The sequence below is a fragment of the Sitophilus oryzae genome, unplaced genomic scaffold (genome assembly GCF_002938485.1).
Source record: "Sitophilus oryzae breed Bouriz unplaced genomic scaffold, Soryzae_2.0 scaffold_1809_pilon_pilon, whole genome shotgun sequence".
In the NCBI taxonomy this organism is placed as follows: Eukaryota; Metazoa; Arthropoda; class Insecta; order Coleoptera; family Curculionidae; genus Sitophilus; species Sitophilus oryzae.
Window position 1 is genome coordinate 136,291 of NW_022146512.1, and position 16,627 is coordinate 152,917.

The 16,627-nt window shown below is 31.2% G+C and overlaps 2 protein-coding genes across 4 annotated transcripts in view; one reads left to right on the forward strand and one right to left on the reverse strand.

Moving 5' to 3' along the window:
• LOC115883117 overlaps positions 1–2,357 on the forward strand; it is a 36,656-nt gene extending 34,299 nt beyond the window's left edge. For both annotated transcript variants that reach the window (XM_030901421.1, XM_030901420.1), the window contains exon 23: positions 1,079–2,357. In XM_030901421.1, the coding sequence (XP_030757281.1) occupies positions 1,079–1,618 (540 nt within the window). In that variant the 3' untranslated portion in view covers positions 1,619–2,357. The remainder of the gene's footprint in view (positions 1–1,078) is intronic.
• An 8,246-nt stretch (positions 2,358–10,603) lies between these two features.
• LOC115883104 (neural/ectodermal development factor IMP-L2) overlaps positions 10,604–16,627 on the reverse strand; it is a 108,675-nt gene continuing 102,651 nt past the window's right edge. For both annotated transcript variants that reach the window (XM_030901398.1, XM_030901397.1), the window contains exons 5-6: positions 10,881–11,116; positions 10,604–10,818 (exon numbers count right to left, since the gene is read on the reverse strand). In XM_030901398.1, coding sequence (XP_030757258.1) covers positions 10,804–10,818; positions 10,881–11,116 — 251 coding nt within the window. In that variant the 3' untranslated portion in view covers positions 10,604–10,803. The remainder of the gene's footprint in view (positions 10,819–10,880; positions 11,117–16,627) is intronic.

Here is a 16,627-nt window from a genome sequence, read left to right on the forward strand (position 1 = left end):
CGGCCATTATTATATGACATTCGAACAATTTAATTTTAGAAATAGATAGCCACATGTCTTCTCTTTATAGCACAGTGGCTGTAGTAATCACTAAATTTGATGTTTAGGCTATACACATATTTTTGACAGGCCGATTTTTTTGTCCAAAAATTTTAAATTTTTTTTTCTCAAAAACGGTTAATAGGTATAAAGTGTTTAATATCAAAAACATAAAATTATAAAATAGAAAACAAATTTCTTGCAGTATAGGTATATAATAAAATTATATAAGGCATTATTTTCTATTTTATAATTTGGCTTGCCTGAAAAAAAAAGCCTTTTACCATCTTTTTACTATCGATAGTTGCGCCTCAGTGGTACGAAAGTACTACCATTGCACGCAGGCCGCTATCTCCCGTTCGGGACTTAATATCTAACCGACACTTTCCGACAAGTCGGAATTAACTATCTCTGCGCTGTGGTTGTCATTTTGTGGATTTGCCCAAGCTCACATGATGATGGAGTAGGACTCCGAAACCGGTAGTGAGAGCAGGTTGATCCACATTATGACAAACACAGCGTAGAATTAAATTTCTATATCAGCAGTTAAGTGGCAAGAATCCTTATATAATTTTAATACCTAAAATTTTACAGAGAAATAAACTATGTAATAAAAAATGGGGGCACCCATTTAAAATAAGAAAGTTGCTGTCAACTTCCGGTATATCCGGAAGTACCGCCATATTGTAAATATTTTTAATCAATAGGTCTCGTTGTGTCATAATTCACAGCACAGCCTGGGACACCCTGTATATATATATTTTATTTTTCGCGATTTTGTCATGAATTTTTTAGCAAGCTGTATATATCTAAATACTTTAATTATCGGTAAACTTAAATTATGCTAAAAAAGCTAAAAAAATTCTTTGAGATATTTGTAATTTTTTTCTGTGAAAATAAACTTCAGTTTTACGAAAGCCTCAATTTAAGCTACCCTGTATCTCTTACCGTTCCCAAGATCCCAATGCTGAGTGTCGAATTTGAAACACCCTGTATAGTATTTTGATGATATTTTTTCTAACTGATTTTATTTGTATAGGGAAGTCATTCTGATTCCGCAGGCGAGGAAGAATATGATGAATGGGCTTGTATTCAAAGAGAATTAGGCTGTTTACCAGACAAGAGTCAACATTTGGATTCGCAAAATAGTCACTGTCATAACAATCGCAATATCACTCAACAACAGCAGCAAATGCCGCACCCCCCGTCTCAAATCGTCGTGAACCAAAACAGTTTAAAACGGTCGTCTAGTAGTGATTCTCGTTTGGAGACGTTAAAACGATTTCGTGTTGATAAACATACGAAAAAACACGATCCCAGTGTAAATAGTGTACAGTGTAGCAATAGCAATACTAACATAAGTACTTCGACTTCGATACAGTCCAAGTGCGGTTTTGACGGCACAACCTCCCAAGCAGCTACATCTTCTTCTGTAAATAGCAATCCTAAAGAAGAAGAGTCTGAAAATAACAGTATAGACGAGCAAGTGCAGAGTGCGATAAACAGTATTTTGAACTTGCAGCAAAGCACAGCACATTTACAGACTAACGCATTGGATTTGGATAGTATACTTTCATGACGGCATATATAGTTGTGGAGTAGTACTAACATAATTGTTTGTGTTTTTAATAATGGGCCCTCGAGCAGACCATTCACTACAGCTTTGAGGGTAAATAGTGGTTGACTAATTCTTGATTGTCGAGTTGTAGGTTGTATTGTCATTATGTAACAGGTGGTATTATTATGGCCAGTACATATTTTAAAAATATAAAACTGGACTATGTTGGATGTATAGTCAGATTTTAGTTTGCTATTTTTTATTTTAACTTTTGGTACAGGGTATTTACCTATGTTTCAGCTAAAAACTATCTCAGTAAATATTGGTTTTAGAAAAAAGAGGTTATATTATGTAAGTTTTAGAGTTTTGTCTGAATCACTACATTATAATTTACAGAATAACTAAAAATCGTAAGTAGATATTTTAAAACTGAACGGCCTAATGTAACAATATTTTATTCAAAATTGTTACATCAACTATTAAAGAAAATAACAATTTTTGAAAAAGGAAGAAAACTATCTATTCAACTGAAGAATCCAATAGATGACACTGTTAATTAAAATACAAGTGAAGACTTGAAGTAAATTAGTCCAAGATCCCAGAGCACTCAGACATAACATTTTCACAAGGATGAAACCTTAGGCTCTCAGTAGTTCTCTCATATGCTTTGAATACATGTGATACAGGCGTGTTTGGGGGGTTTGCCTTGTGCCACCTTAGCAGATACCAGGTGAGAAAGGTAACTAAAAATAAGAATTACTTAACTTCAATTTGTATGGCTGATTTATATATATATATATATATATATATATATATATATATATACAAATTAAACGGTCCAGCATCAGGGCCTGAAGGCATCGCTTGAACATTTTTCGTCCGATATACCCCGGGTCTGACGGCCTATCTTAAACGTACCGGGTCTGACTCCGTCGATTTAATAAATATATATATATATATATATATATATTGTAGAATATTACTCTGAAGAGTATCAAAAGTGTCAGGCACTTTCCATGGACCAGAAATTTTATCAGACGCTATAAAGTTCCACAAGAAATAAATGAACTTTACTTATTTTTACATGTCTGATTTTTACATATGTTATTAATTAAATATATATAATAATATATAATTAATTAATAAATTAATGGTTGTTTTTTGTTTGCATTATTCTATATGCTAGCAATATAATTAGCTCGGAGAAATTGTTTGATCATTACAATTTGTCTGACTGATTAAATATAACTTTATAATAGCTGTCTTAATAACATATGTAAAAATCAGACATGTAAAAATAAGTAGTTCTATTTCTTGTGGAGCTTCAAAGCATCTGATTCTGGTCCATGGAAAGTGTCTAATTCTTTTGATACTACTTCAGAGTAATATTCTACAATATATATATATATAAAAATCAGCCATACAAATTTAAGTTAAGTCACTCTAATTTTTAGTTATCTTTCTCACCTGGTATCTGCCAATTTGTCACAGGCTTACAAACAAGCCGGTATTCAAAGCACATGAGAGCACTATTGAGAGCCTAAGGTTTCATCCTTGTGAAAATAAGTTATGTCTGATTGCTCTGAGATCTTACTCTAAATAATGTAAGTGCCAAAAATCGGTTTGTCATCTTTTGTTTGTAAATGTCCTAATAGTACGAGAGCTAACAACGTCGGAAAAACAAGTATTTTAAGACGTCTGGCTGCCGGTAAACGTGGCTCTTTGATATATCTTTTACTATGCTCTCTAGAACAGCATGCGGCCCGTCTGGCTGCCGATACCCGTTGTGTTCACTACTGCGCATCGGAAGAAGATCCTATCAAGTGAGGAGTCAGAGTTCGAATCCGGGGCAGTGCAAAAACTTTTTTATTTTATTTTCGTTTATATTCTGATAGTAAAGTATTAAATATTTGTTTTTTTTTTGAATCACCAGAATTATTTAATAATTTACTATCAGAATATAAATGAAAATAAAATAAAAAAGTTTTGGCAATGATCCGGATTCGAACTCTGGCTCCTCGCTTGATAGGCAGAAACTCTACGCACTGCGCTATGGAGGCATTTTCGATTTATATTCAATACTAGAATTTATAGGACTAAATTAAAAAAAATATATATAGGATCTTCTTTCGATGTGCAGTAGTGAACGCAACGGGTATTGGCAGCCAGATGGGCCGCATGATGTTCCAGAGAGCATAGTAAAAGATATATCAAACAGCCAACGTCTTAAAATACTTTCTCGAAAACGTTGCTAGCTCTTAGACTATAAGTTCCAAAATCAAATATATAAAGCAAAACGCTAAGTGCCACGGCGGCGGCCACAGCTATTTATAATTTTATAATTGTATTAAAAAAAAAGTCTTAACAGACACACTGCCCATTCTTATACATAACAAAAATGTTGTTTATTTTGAACTAATGATTATCACATAGAACATTGTTTACTTCAAGTTTTCAATTTATGTCAACATTAGCAATACTGATGGTTTGTTATTTTGAAAATTAGACTGTGACACTATTTAGAGAAAAATGTAAAAACTTCTAAAACCAAACATAACGTTAAAATTCTAATAATTTAAACTTTTTTCTAAAACCATTAGAGATTTGGCTAAAATATATGTGGACACCCTGTATCTCTTTAGTAAGAAATAAAGAACGACTTGATTTTGAACTACAAGGATGATAGCCTGTTATTCATTAAATAAAATGACTGAAGAAGTATTTCAAGAAACTTTTAGATTTCAACATGGCTGACTTTATTTCTGTTTGATCAGTGGCGTTCAAACGTTTTTAACATGTTATTTTATTTGAAAAGATAGAAGAGTGCGGTTTGCACAAATCTGTTCCTAACCTAAACGGAAGATGCTGTAAATAAAATCTTCGTAGCCCTCTTCGTTTTTGAGCTACAGGGTCTTGTTGAAAATTTTGCAATTTGGGACGCCCCCCGTATCTCTTTTATTGTGAAAGGCATCGAGAAGGCGAAAACTGTTTATTGTAGAACTTTTTACGTAGAATACAGTGGCGTAGTATGCTATTCTACGAAAATAATATTTTTGAAGATACATATTAACTAACGTTATGCTTTCTTAAATGGGACACTCTGTATATTTATAAATGATATGATCTGGCTTGCCATAAGCTTCTCAAAAATATATATCACTCTATAGTTATTTTCACTATTTACTGCCACCTATGAACATTTTTTGACAGCATCTTCCGTTTGAAAAAAAAAAGTGGGACAGGTTTGTGCAAACCGCATCCTCCTATCTTTACTAATAACGGAGATGATTATTATTTCAACCAAAATGGGACACCCTGTACATTCAATAATAATATTAAAGAAGTTTGCCTAATTCACAAACTTTAAAAAAACTTTTTTTATCGTATAATTAATTAAGTCAGATAATATCAATTGAATTAATTCTAGTTTTCTAACGACTTGTGTTTCCGACTTTCGTTATAACTCAAATATCAACTTTAAAAATGTTCAATTCATAATTTTACCAGTGCTTATTCAAAATTATTTTTTTGTCAATTTTACACATATTTTATTTTTTATCTCGAAAACTATAAGAGATAAATCCTTGAATTATTGTTTCAGATATGTATTTAATATTTTACAATCAGAATATTAACGAAAATAAAATTAAAAAAAATATGCCCCGATGCAACCTCGAACTCGGACCTCTCGAACTTAAGACCTCCTGACTTGTTTCAAAATGACTCTCATGACGTCTCATTCATGTTTATGAGTATAAAAATTGTATTTTACCCCGTTCCTAGTCTTTTTTCAGTGCTGTCATGCATTTGTCTTTTTTATCATACTGATGCACCTGATGATATTATAATAGTTTTTCTGAGATATATGTTATTAAATATCTGAATAGTTTTGTATTAATTTTACAAAATAAACGAGATACATTTAGAATATATTAAATTCTTGGCAAATTTGGCAGCTTATATTATTTGTGATAAATAGTGATGAGCTTTAGATATTTATTTTACTTAAATTATTTATTTATTAATTATTAATTTAGCTGCTATGTTGTCAATGCTTGTATAATACAAATTAAAAATTATTCATTTTCACTATTTTTTGTAGAGAATTTGTATTAATTTTTTTTAAACAGAAGTACACGTTTTATTTATTTTTCATTTACCATATTTTTATTATACATATATTTTGTTATACAAGGTAAAGCATTTGAACTTTAATAAGTACATTTTTTTCGTCAAATTGAGAGATATAGAAATTTTAATGTTACAGATTGTTTTTAACTATGAATGCTTTTAATTTTCAATTACATTTTTATTTTTATAAAATATTTCCAGTTTGTAATATTCTTATATTAAGTTATAATATCAATTATTGTTTAATTTTTTACCAAACTGTTTAAAAGTATGGTGAATAAAAATCAATAATTGGTATAAAAAATAAATATACTACCTGTTACATATCTAGAAAATTTAAAACAATCATTCTTTGGTTTTCACAAAATAGAAATTGTAATGTACAAAAAAAAACCATCATTTAATTTATTATTGTCGATCTTTTACTAACATAGTATAAAATATTAATAAAATATTTTAATGTAATTAGAAAATATATTGGTATTACAGTTTTTTTCAAACAAAATTTTTAAGTTTTAAACTTGTAGAGTAGAAGTTAAAATTACTTAAAATTGTTTTTCCAATTATCCCATGTTAATGTGATCTTTAGTGCATATTTACCCAGAAATTTAATTTATACTAGCAAAAATGTTGTCTGCCTCAATTGATGTTTCTTTAATTTCATATATTTTAATTAATTGTTTATTTTTATTAAAATATACAAACAACTACTAACTTGCTTTAGTAAAGTGGATAATTTTAATTGAATTTGCGTTAAAAGAAATGTAAAAGCTCCGTGTTTTTAGGTTGTTCTAACTGAATTTTCAAATTGCCAATAGAGAAAAAAAGGCCAGTATTGTTATTTGTGATGTGATATTATATTCTACATTTAGGACATTTAATTAATATGTTAATATAGAATGATTTACAAGGTCTCTACTTTATCAATATTGCCATTATAGTTTGCATTATAGTTAAAATACGTTTGAACATTACATTAAAGTCAACAAATACATTTATGAAATTTGGTAAATAGATATAAAATCGAATTATGATAAATTCTCTTCGATTTTTTGAGATGTATTTTGTCATCTATTATTATTATTGGACACGCTATAACAATTGCAATAAATTATTTTTTAATATTTTTATTAATAAAAAATGCTTGTATGAGTTGTTTTTAGAAATATTGTGAGCCATTCTTTCTAACACAACCTTGAAACACGTGCTGCTTCAATGTTGCAGCCTAAAAATGTTTGCACTTATGTAAATCGTTTTTATTGTGTTCAATAAGTTAAAACAGTCGGAATATCATAAATTTGTATATAAATATGTGTAGCTCTTGTGTACAAAGCGAGATTTTATTGTATATATTAATAATTTATGTTGTACTTAGAATTTATATTTATTTTCTAAGTTTTTTTAAGTATTAAGACTGATCTTTATGAAATTTTGGTTCCTAAGGGGAAGAAGTATTTCAAATAAAAATGATTTGTTTAAATAGCCATTGTTTTTTATTTTAAAAAATAATCATTAAAATTTATTCATCATTGTTATCAGAGCTGCAACAAGTCAGTTTCTCAAGACTTAGAGTCTTAAGTTATAAGTAATACCAATTAAACTTTTAGTTACGTCATCGAGGGTGCTCTGGTGTAAAAAATGTCTCGTTGCTACATTTATTTATTTATTTCCTGATATTTGGTGTCCTCCATTCACGCAGTTGTGCAGCTCTGAACTGTTCAAGAACGCGATACTCTCACTCCATTCAATTGAGTCATAAAGTTCAGAACTGTTCCGCGCCATATGGAGGCCCCAGGCTATTGCGCACAGCTCCTTTCAGAACCGTTCTCGAGTAGCTCAGGGCGTAAACCACTGGAACTTAAGTTCGCGAATGGAGGACAGCAAATGTCATTCGTTTTGACAATTTTGTTTTGTATTACGAGATTTTGGTTTAAATGAATTGTGTTGTGGTACCTATTTTAAGCTTACAATTTTTTACTAGCGGATTATTTACTTACGCTGCGCTGTGCCGGTTAGCATATAAGCCAATATAAGCATTCTTTACAGACCTACGGCACCAACAAAATTTACTTGGTTTTATTGGTCAGCGTACGAAAGAAAGCTGAACGGCGGAAAGTAACGCCTAGCTATAGGCAATTTTGCAAGAGCACCTGTGGCTCCGTGTCTGATGCTATCGCTTCGTGAGCGAATGGTCCGTGGTTCAAATCTCACGCCGCGCAGGACCAAAACTTTTTTATATTTTTTTTGCTTATAGCGTGATTTGATTGCATTTACTGTCCTCCATTTACGCAGTTGTGCAGCTCTGAACTGTTCAAGAACGCGATACTCTCACTCCATTCAATTGAGTCATAAAGTTCAGAACTGTACCGCGCCATATGGAGGCGCCAGGCTATCGCGCACAGCCTTACGCACAGCTCCTTTCAGAACCGTTCTGAGTAGCCCAGGGCCCAACGGGCGTAAAGCTCTGGAACTTGAAATTCGCGAATGGAGGACAGCAATTGGTTTCACTCTTTTTGGTTGGATTGGTTTAGTTACTTGGCGGGTTGGTTAGCGTGGTTATTTGGAGGGTGTTAATTCATTGGTTTTTTGGTGAGGTTGGTTGGTTTTTACTAATTTATATTTTTTGTTTTTTATATTTTTTTACCAGTGTCGAGGTTAGTTGCGTTAATTAAGTTGGTTATTTGGTGGGGTGGATAGCGTTGGTTAGTCCTTTGAAAGATCCCAAAGGATGTCGCCGCTCTGAACCTTTGGCCGCTCTGCTGTGTTGTCTTCTTTCGTACGCTGACCAATAAAAACCAAGTAAATTTTGTTCGTGCCGTAGGTCTGTAAAGCAGCCCATACATACTGTTGCGCAACGAGTTGCCAATGTATGGTAACATTTGATGCGTTGCGCAATTGTTTGATAAGTTTCAAGAATGTTTGAATTCTTTTGAGCAACAGGCGTTTGCGCAGTGCGTTGTGTAGTGTAAGTGTGTGTTGCGCTTCGTTGTGCAATATTTTAGTTCTTTTAGTTCATTCATCCAAATTCTTTGTTTTCTTTTTCGTTTTTTGGTATCATTGAAATCATCTAGGGTATATACGATAATAATTGTCGCAATGGCAATTGAGGACATGATTGTTTCTCAAACAATGCACAACTTTTAATAAAAAGTTTGATCAAAATTTTACTAAGTGCATGGGTGATGCAGTTGTGCAACGGAACGTTGCGCATTGCTTTTTGCGCGACTTGTTTGATAATGTATGGGCCGCTTAAAGAATGTTTATATGCTGCCGGTTAAGCTTAAACACGTCTCACGTGACTAAAAGTTTATTTGATCTCTGTGTTTTCTAAAATTAAAACGATTTAAAAATCAATATAATGTAACTTAAGTCGTTTTTATGACTTCCGTCTATATTTTTTATTTAAATCATGATTATCTGCGAGTTAAGCCGGCCAAATTCTTTAAATCAAAGTAATTACCGTCAAGTCAAGCCAAAATTCAATTTATGTACCTATTTTTTAATGTTAATATAAATGTGTTCTGTTTCTATATTACCGATTGCCGATTTCCTTATTACCTATTTTATTAATTTACTAGCGTGTACCAGCGACTTTGTTCGCGTCGAATTAATCATTTGTAATGATGATGATAAAGCAAAGCAAGAATTTCCATTAACATACAAACTGGATAAAATTTTCTCACATTTATGTCAGCATGAGAAAAAAACAATATGGCAATATTATTATATAACTTGGTAATATTTGAGGGGTAGTTTATTCTTGTTGGAATTTTACTTTCGAAAAATCCGTTTGCCAAAAATAAGCTTTTTACGTCAAGCAGTTTAAGCAGAATCGTGGTTAAGAAATTGCCCAACTTTTTGGAACACCCTGTATGATTTTTTTAAAAAATTCAAAATATGTAAAAAAAAACAAAAAATTATGCTTGTCCAAGCGTTTTCCCAAAAGACTAACCGTTTTTTAAATAACAAATATTGTAATATATGAGGGGCGTTTTCACCCTCTTGGAATTTGAGATTCGAGAAACCCCTCCTTATTGAACCTCTACACCCCTCAGTCAATCCGTTTGCCAAAAATCAGCTTTAAACGTCAAGCAGTTTAAGCAGAATAGTGATTACTCAATGGTCATATTTTATGAAACACCCTGTATAAATTTCTAAAAAATCTTAAAATATGTAAACAACATAATAAAATATACGTGGTTAAGAGCTTTCCGAAAAACTCACCGGTTTTAAATAAAAAAAAATATTTTAATATTTGAGGGATAATTTCACCCCCTTAGAATTCGAGTTTCGAAAAATCCCTTCTTATCGAACCTCTACAGCCTAAAGTCAATCTGTTTTCCAAAAATCAGCTTTTTACGTCAAGCGCTTTAAGCAGGATCGTGATTAATCAATGACCAGAATTTTCGGTTCTTCAAATATGTAAAAAAACAAAATAAAATATACGTGTTTAAGCGTTTTTTCGAAAACTTGACCGTTTTTTAAATAAAAAATATTGTAATATTTGAGGGGTGGTTTCACCCTCTTGGAACTGCAATTTCGAAAAATCCCTTCTTATCGAACCTCTACACCCTAGAATCAACCTGTATGCCAAAATTGAGTTTCTTACGTTGAGTGGTTTGAGCAGGATCGTGATTAATCAGTATGTCAGTCACTTAAGGATTTTATATATTAGTATAGATATAGATTGTAGCTACAAATGAGACTAAAACCACATAAAAAAGACGGTTAATTTTTAAATAACTACAAACATAAAAATTTGTGTTTTATAAAATTTAATCCATTTTTTAGTACTTATGTATTCATTACAGATTAGATGTCATTAATCATCAATACATGGTGTTGGTGGATGGGAAATATGAAATTAAACAACTAATTACTTTTTATGGTTGGTTTTGATTTATTGAGATTCTTTTAGAGGAAATAATTTAATTATAAATAAGTACTGTCCTTAACCTATTAATACCTCATCAATTTTAAATACTAGTTAATAATAGTAAGTAACCAAGATTGCACTTCTCTTGGAATGAAATGACTAGAATTATTCAGCCTAGGTGCTTGCAATCTGGTCATCGTTATTTGTTGGATTCCTGTAAATAAATATATTTACGTAAATATTTTGTTACTTTAAAATCGTGAATTTCGATCTTACTTGCATAGGATATAAGAATGTCTCGACGGAGTCATCACCTACTGAATTTTTAACCATGCAGATGTACACGCCCATATCTTCCCAAGTAATTGACCGAATGCTTAGTTCTCCATCGGGTAATAGTACGAATTTTCCATTGTCCATTCCGTCTTCTATAGTTTTCGAGTTGGGATCGATCCACCATAGATCTGGTTTTGGATTGCCAACAGATTTACAGGGAAGCACGATATCGGATCCTGAAATAAAAGAAATCATGGATTAGACTTTTAAAAACAGTATGACCAAAAAGTTTTATGAGCAAGCGTTTTTGGTATGTTGATAGATAAATAATTCCTATAGGCTTGGTGCATTTCAGTTGATTTCAACAGATTCAGACCGCAGCGTTTCAACGGCAGAAATCAGAAATTATCAGTAGGTATGTATTTCACCCATTAAAATAATATTGAAATCGTGGCTTTGTCATAATATTTAAGTAATTTAGTTTTTTGCAGTTATTGAGACTATAAAACACCCAAGTACGAGGTTTGTGTGATGTAACGATGTCTTGTAACAATTTCAAATGTTAATAAAATTGCAAAAAAAATGTTAACGCGTAAAGGAGAGCGTAATTAGATCGTTGTTGGATGCAATAACATTCAATAACTCAACTTCCCGGATATTCAACTCTCCCGAAACAATATTTTTTAGCTTAATAGTTTCTCACACCGATTTGATCAAAACCAAAAATGGATTCAAGCAGTTTGACGAAACAAGTGAGTAAAAAAAGTGCTCGTTAGATAATCAAAAAATTAAATAGACATATACTATAAGAGGGTAAAATATAATTTACAATATTAATGGTATACTTTTTTAATCGACTATAGTGATTACATTTTTTTATGAACATCTTCTAAAATTATAATTATGTACTTTTAAACAAAATCGTTATAGCCGAAATAGGCCCAATTATGATCCCACTAGCAAAACCGATGATTAAAACTACTCGTATGCTCGCTACCGTAGTTGAACTCACCTAAATTTTTTTTTAGCTGGAATAATAAATTGTAATACAAGTTAGACCTTCTGAAGATATCAAAATATTTTCTTTTTTATTTTTATTATTAGAATTTTCACAAATTATACTTTCTAACGCTTTTAGAATAATTATATAATAAATTTTTCGTATACTCGCTATTTAAACCCGTGTATTTGTATATACTAGTTGTTTACAATATTCTCCGATGGTGGCAGCACCGGCGGAGAATGCACCAAGCCTATCAAGGTGAAATTTATTCTGTAAGATTTTTTTAGTTGTAATCAGGGTTCGGAAGTAGTTAATTAAAACGTAATTTACCTGATTAACTACGTGTAGCTTTTCTTCAAAAACTACGGCTTTTCCCGTTCATTAACTACATGAAAACTACATTAATAAACTATGTATTCATATTCTGAATAATTTTCCTTTGTATGAGGTGTAATAGAGATAATATGATGTAAATATTATATTTAAAGCTATATTTCTTCTGTTTTCTGAAATACATTATGTGTTTTTAAAGCTTCAACTTATTATAACCTCACCTCAAACCTTTTATATTTGAAAGTTACATACATAGGTTACATAAACTACATCCTCTACATAAACTACATTAACTACATGTAATGTAGTTTATGTAGTTTTGAAAAGTAACACGTAGTTTTCCGAACCCTGGTTGTAATGTAAAGCACACCTGATCGATTTTTTTGTTGTACTTAAGGTATGTTACAGTTTTTTGTACTGAATACCTAAAAAAATATACAGTAGGTATCCCATTTAATATTATCTATTCAATTGTATAAAACTGAACAATATGCATTTCATGAATGTTCAAAGAAATTATTTTATTTAACAAAAATACGTCTCCCAAAATAAATAATACAGTAATTAACTTTTTATATTATAAAGTTATATACGTTTTAATGGGTGCTTTGGACTAACTGTAAACTATATTTATATGTCACCATCAGGTTTGCAATACTACTGATAACTTGTGTAACATGCACTTTTCAACTTGATTACAAAATTAAAATTGTAATGTTATCATAAGATGAAGGTCAGAAATACTTGACAAAATAATTTTAGTGGGAGGGGGTAGAGCATAATGAAACAGTATTTCACTAGCGTTGCTGCAGATAATGTTTTTTTTTAATTATGCCATCAAAATTACTTCGGCGCACGCCACTGATAAAAACCTACTTGATCTAATTATTACCCTTGTTGTTACGAAATAAAATTTATACCCTAGTCTATTAAGAAAATATAGTCTCATTTTTTTCAAAAACTTTTAATAATCAGCATCTAATGGAAATTTTTAAGTGGTATATTTAAAAATTTCCTTTACTTAAATTTGGATAATTTGTTTTTCGGTAAGTAGGAATATTTTTTTTTTCAATGTATGGAATAAACTGCTTCTCTAATCATACCGTACGATCGAAAAAAACGGTATCAAGTTAGTTGTACAGGGTGTCCCAGTTTAGTTGAAATTATACACGGTATCTCCGTTATTCGTAAAGATAGAAGGATGCGGTTTGCACAAACCTGTGCCACTTTTTTGTCAAACGGAAGATGCCGTAAACAAAATTTTCATAGCCCTCTTCGCTTCTGAACTACAGGGTCTTTTTGAAAATTTTGCAATTTGGGACACCCTCTGTATTTCTGTTATTGTTAAAGGTATTCAGAAGATGAAAACTGTTTATTGTAGAAATTTCTACGTAGAATACAGTGGCGTAGTCTGTTTCTCTATGAAAAGAATATTTTTGAAGATATGAACTATAGTTATGTTTTTTTAAATGGAACACCCTGTATATATATATATATATATATATATATATATATATATATATATATATATATATATATATATATATATATATATATATATATATATATATATATATACTTAATTAATAAAATAACAGTTATATTGACTGTGGCTGTTCATGTTGTTGTGATGACAGAAACAGAACTGTCAGGGAAGTGTATATTATACATTTAAGCTTGACCAATCAGGTTGGTTAACGTTGTTATTTGAAGTGTGTTAATTCATTTGTGTTTGTCAAAAACTCTAACGTGATTGGTCGGACTTAATAGTTGCCTGCTAGGGCTAGACACAAGCAAAATATTGAGACCGGGCGAGTACCCTATCTGGCGCCCCCCCCTCCCCCCTTAGTTTTTAAAACCAAATAATTATTATAACTCTCTCTTTCCTTCAATACTATACTTTAACTACAACTAAGCATATTTATATAAATATGCTTAGCAGGATAACAATATATTTTCACTTAAAGATTCTTCAAAATTCTCCTCTTCGTTTAATCTTATTCTGCGGTTGTTGTTTCTTTTCTAAATCGTATGCGTCTCGAAAGTGACTTACCACTATAGTTAGTATATGACATAAATTAGGACTGATTGCCGGGTTCAGTTGTTTTTGGTACCTTCCTGTTTCACCGGAAATTACTAAAACTTTTGATTTTTAAATGGCACCCTCGGTATATTTCTACTTTATTCGATAAAAAATGATATTCTGAGTAGAATGGTATATCATATGTCAACTTTTGATATGTTTGCTTAAAGAGTCGTATTTTAAATTTCAATCTTGAGTGCCATGGCTGTGTTAAAAACACTAATTTTTAAACAAGGAGACTTGGAAAAATAGATTTGATAGTTTAATGTTCTTCGTGTCTTGTTCTGGCCGGTTAAAATATGCTCAAATCGTATTTTTAATCATATATCAATTTTTTCAAATGGAACAAGGGTGGCTCATTAGCATATTTGGAAAAAACATTTTTTTACGAATAATTTGATACTACACACTTTATTTCGAGTCAAATTGTTATGAACCGCATGTTACAATTTCAAACAAGCCATATGCGAAAATGTCAAAAGTTGACATATAATATGTCATTCTATTCAGAGTGTCGCATAGATAAATGCAACAAGTTTAGATTGGAAAGATCGTAAAAATTTTAGGTCGCGTAATTATTTTGGGTCGCGACCGTTATACGCGGTCTGGCGCTGCCATAGCGGTCGCTAAGAACAACGACAAACAAAAACAGAAATAATTTTCTCTTGTCAAAGTCAGAATCTTCAAAAATCATAATAATCTTTCAAAATCTAAACCGCTCTCATTAAAGAAATTGTTTGAAAGTGTTTATAGCGTCCATTTTCAAAGTAATTATTGCTATCTTGTGAGTTTAATTCAAGTTTTATTTACTCCAACCGGTGATAATTGTGAAAAAGTGGCATTAAAAACTTAAAACGCTGTGCTGTGAACTGCAAAAACCATCGAGGATCGTGGCATAACGTCGGTTTCCAATGTTTCATAGGTATTTCATACATGCGTCCTTATATAAAATAAAGTTTCTTGTATGCAACACACTGTATTTTATTTATAAAATTAAACGAAAATAATAATAAATTTGAATAAACAATATTTGGCGATATAATTCCGGAAAAAGCCGAACCGCTCCGAAATTTTCAAAAGTTTTGGGTCGCGACCGTTGCAAGAATAGCGCCAAATAGTGTTTACATTGTCCTTATGGGCACTTTCCAATCTAAACTTGTTTCATTAATCTATGGAGTGTCGTTTTCTATCGCATAAAATAGAAATATACCGAGAGTGCTATTTAAAAATCAAAAGTTGTAGTAATTTCCGGTGAAACAGGAAGTGACCAAAAACAAATGAATATGTCAATTAATCCTAATGTCGTATACTCACACACCAAGTCTCGTTTTATCTTCTGAAAAATTATACAATTTATAGGGGTGAGCCACTTTTGAGACGCCCCGGTATATAGAGCTATAAGAAATAGAATTCCAACTTCGGCAGTCTCGTTCTGGTTCTGGTATAAGTGATCTTTGAAAACATTAGTATTTAGTTGCAAGCAGTTGCATTATTTTTCTATAAGAATTTTTCTTTTTCACAATCAATTATTTCGTGCAGAATCAGTATATAATCATATACAGTTTTTTCGGCTTCAAAATGAGAATCAGCCAGTGTTTGAGATGCATTTCTTTGTGATTTTTTTTTGTGTGATTCCTTTAATGAGAAAATTCTACGATTCTGCTACCATTTTCCGTGTATTACTACATATTCAATCCGGAACAATCAAAATCACCAAAAGATTGATATCTTTCCCACTACTGTGAATAAATTAATTTAATTAATGATGCAAGCTTTTTTTGATAATAAGGATATCGGGATCCTCTTCAGCTTCTTGCGAATGAATATTTGCCTCATATAATTTTAGGGCATATCAGCCATTAATAACAAATAAAGGGTGTGGGTAGTAGAAAGAAGAAAAAGTGCGATTTTGAGCGGTCAGTCTATAACTGTCAATTAGATATGCCTGGCTCTTGGCCCACAGTTTGTTTAAAAACTTATAAAAACAAGAATTATAGAAAGAAGGGTTGTTATTTACAAAAAGTTATTAGCTTTTGAGTTATAACCAAAATACCACGAACAAATCAGATATGTTTTTATTTTATTTTATTTAATATTCTTCCGCGAAAAAATAGAGCACCCAAAAACATATAGAATAGAAGAAATCAAAACTATGATAAAGCTTTCGTGCGAAGGATTTTTTGAGCATAATTTCAGTAAACTATAATAGGATATGTCTCGGATATAGTAGTGTTTATAATGTTTAGTCAGATATTTCTTCCCTATGTGGTGTGGTAATTGCTACTATTTTAATGTGGAAATTGATAGTATCGATTAATTATTGATCTG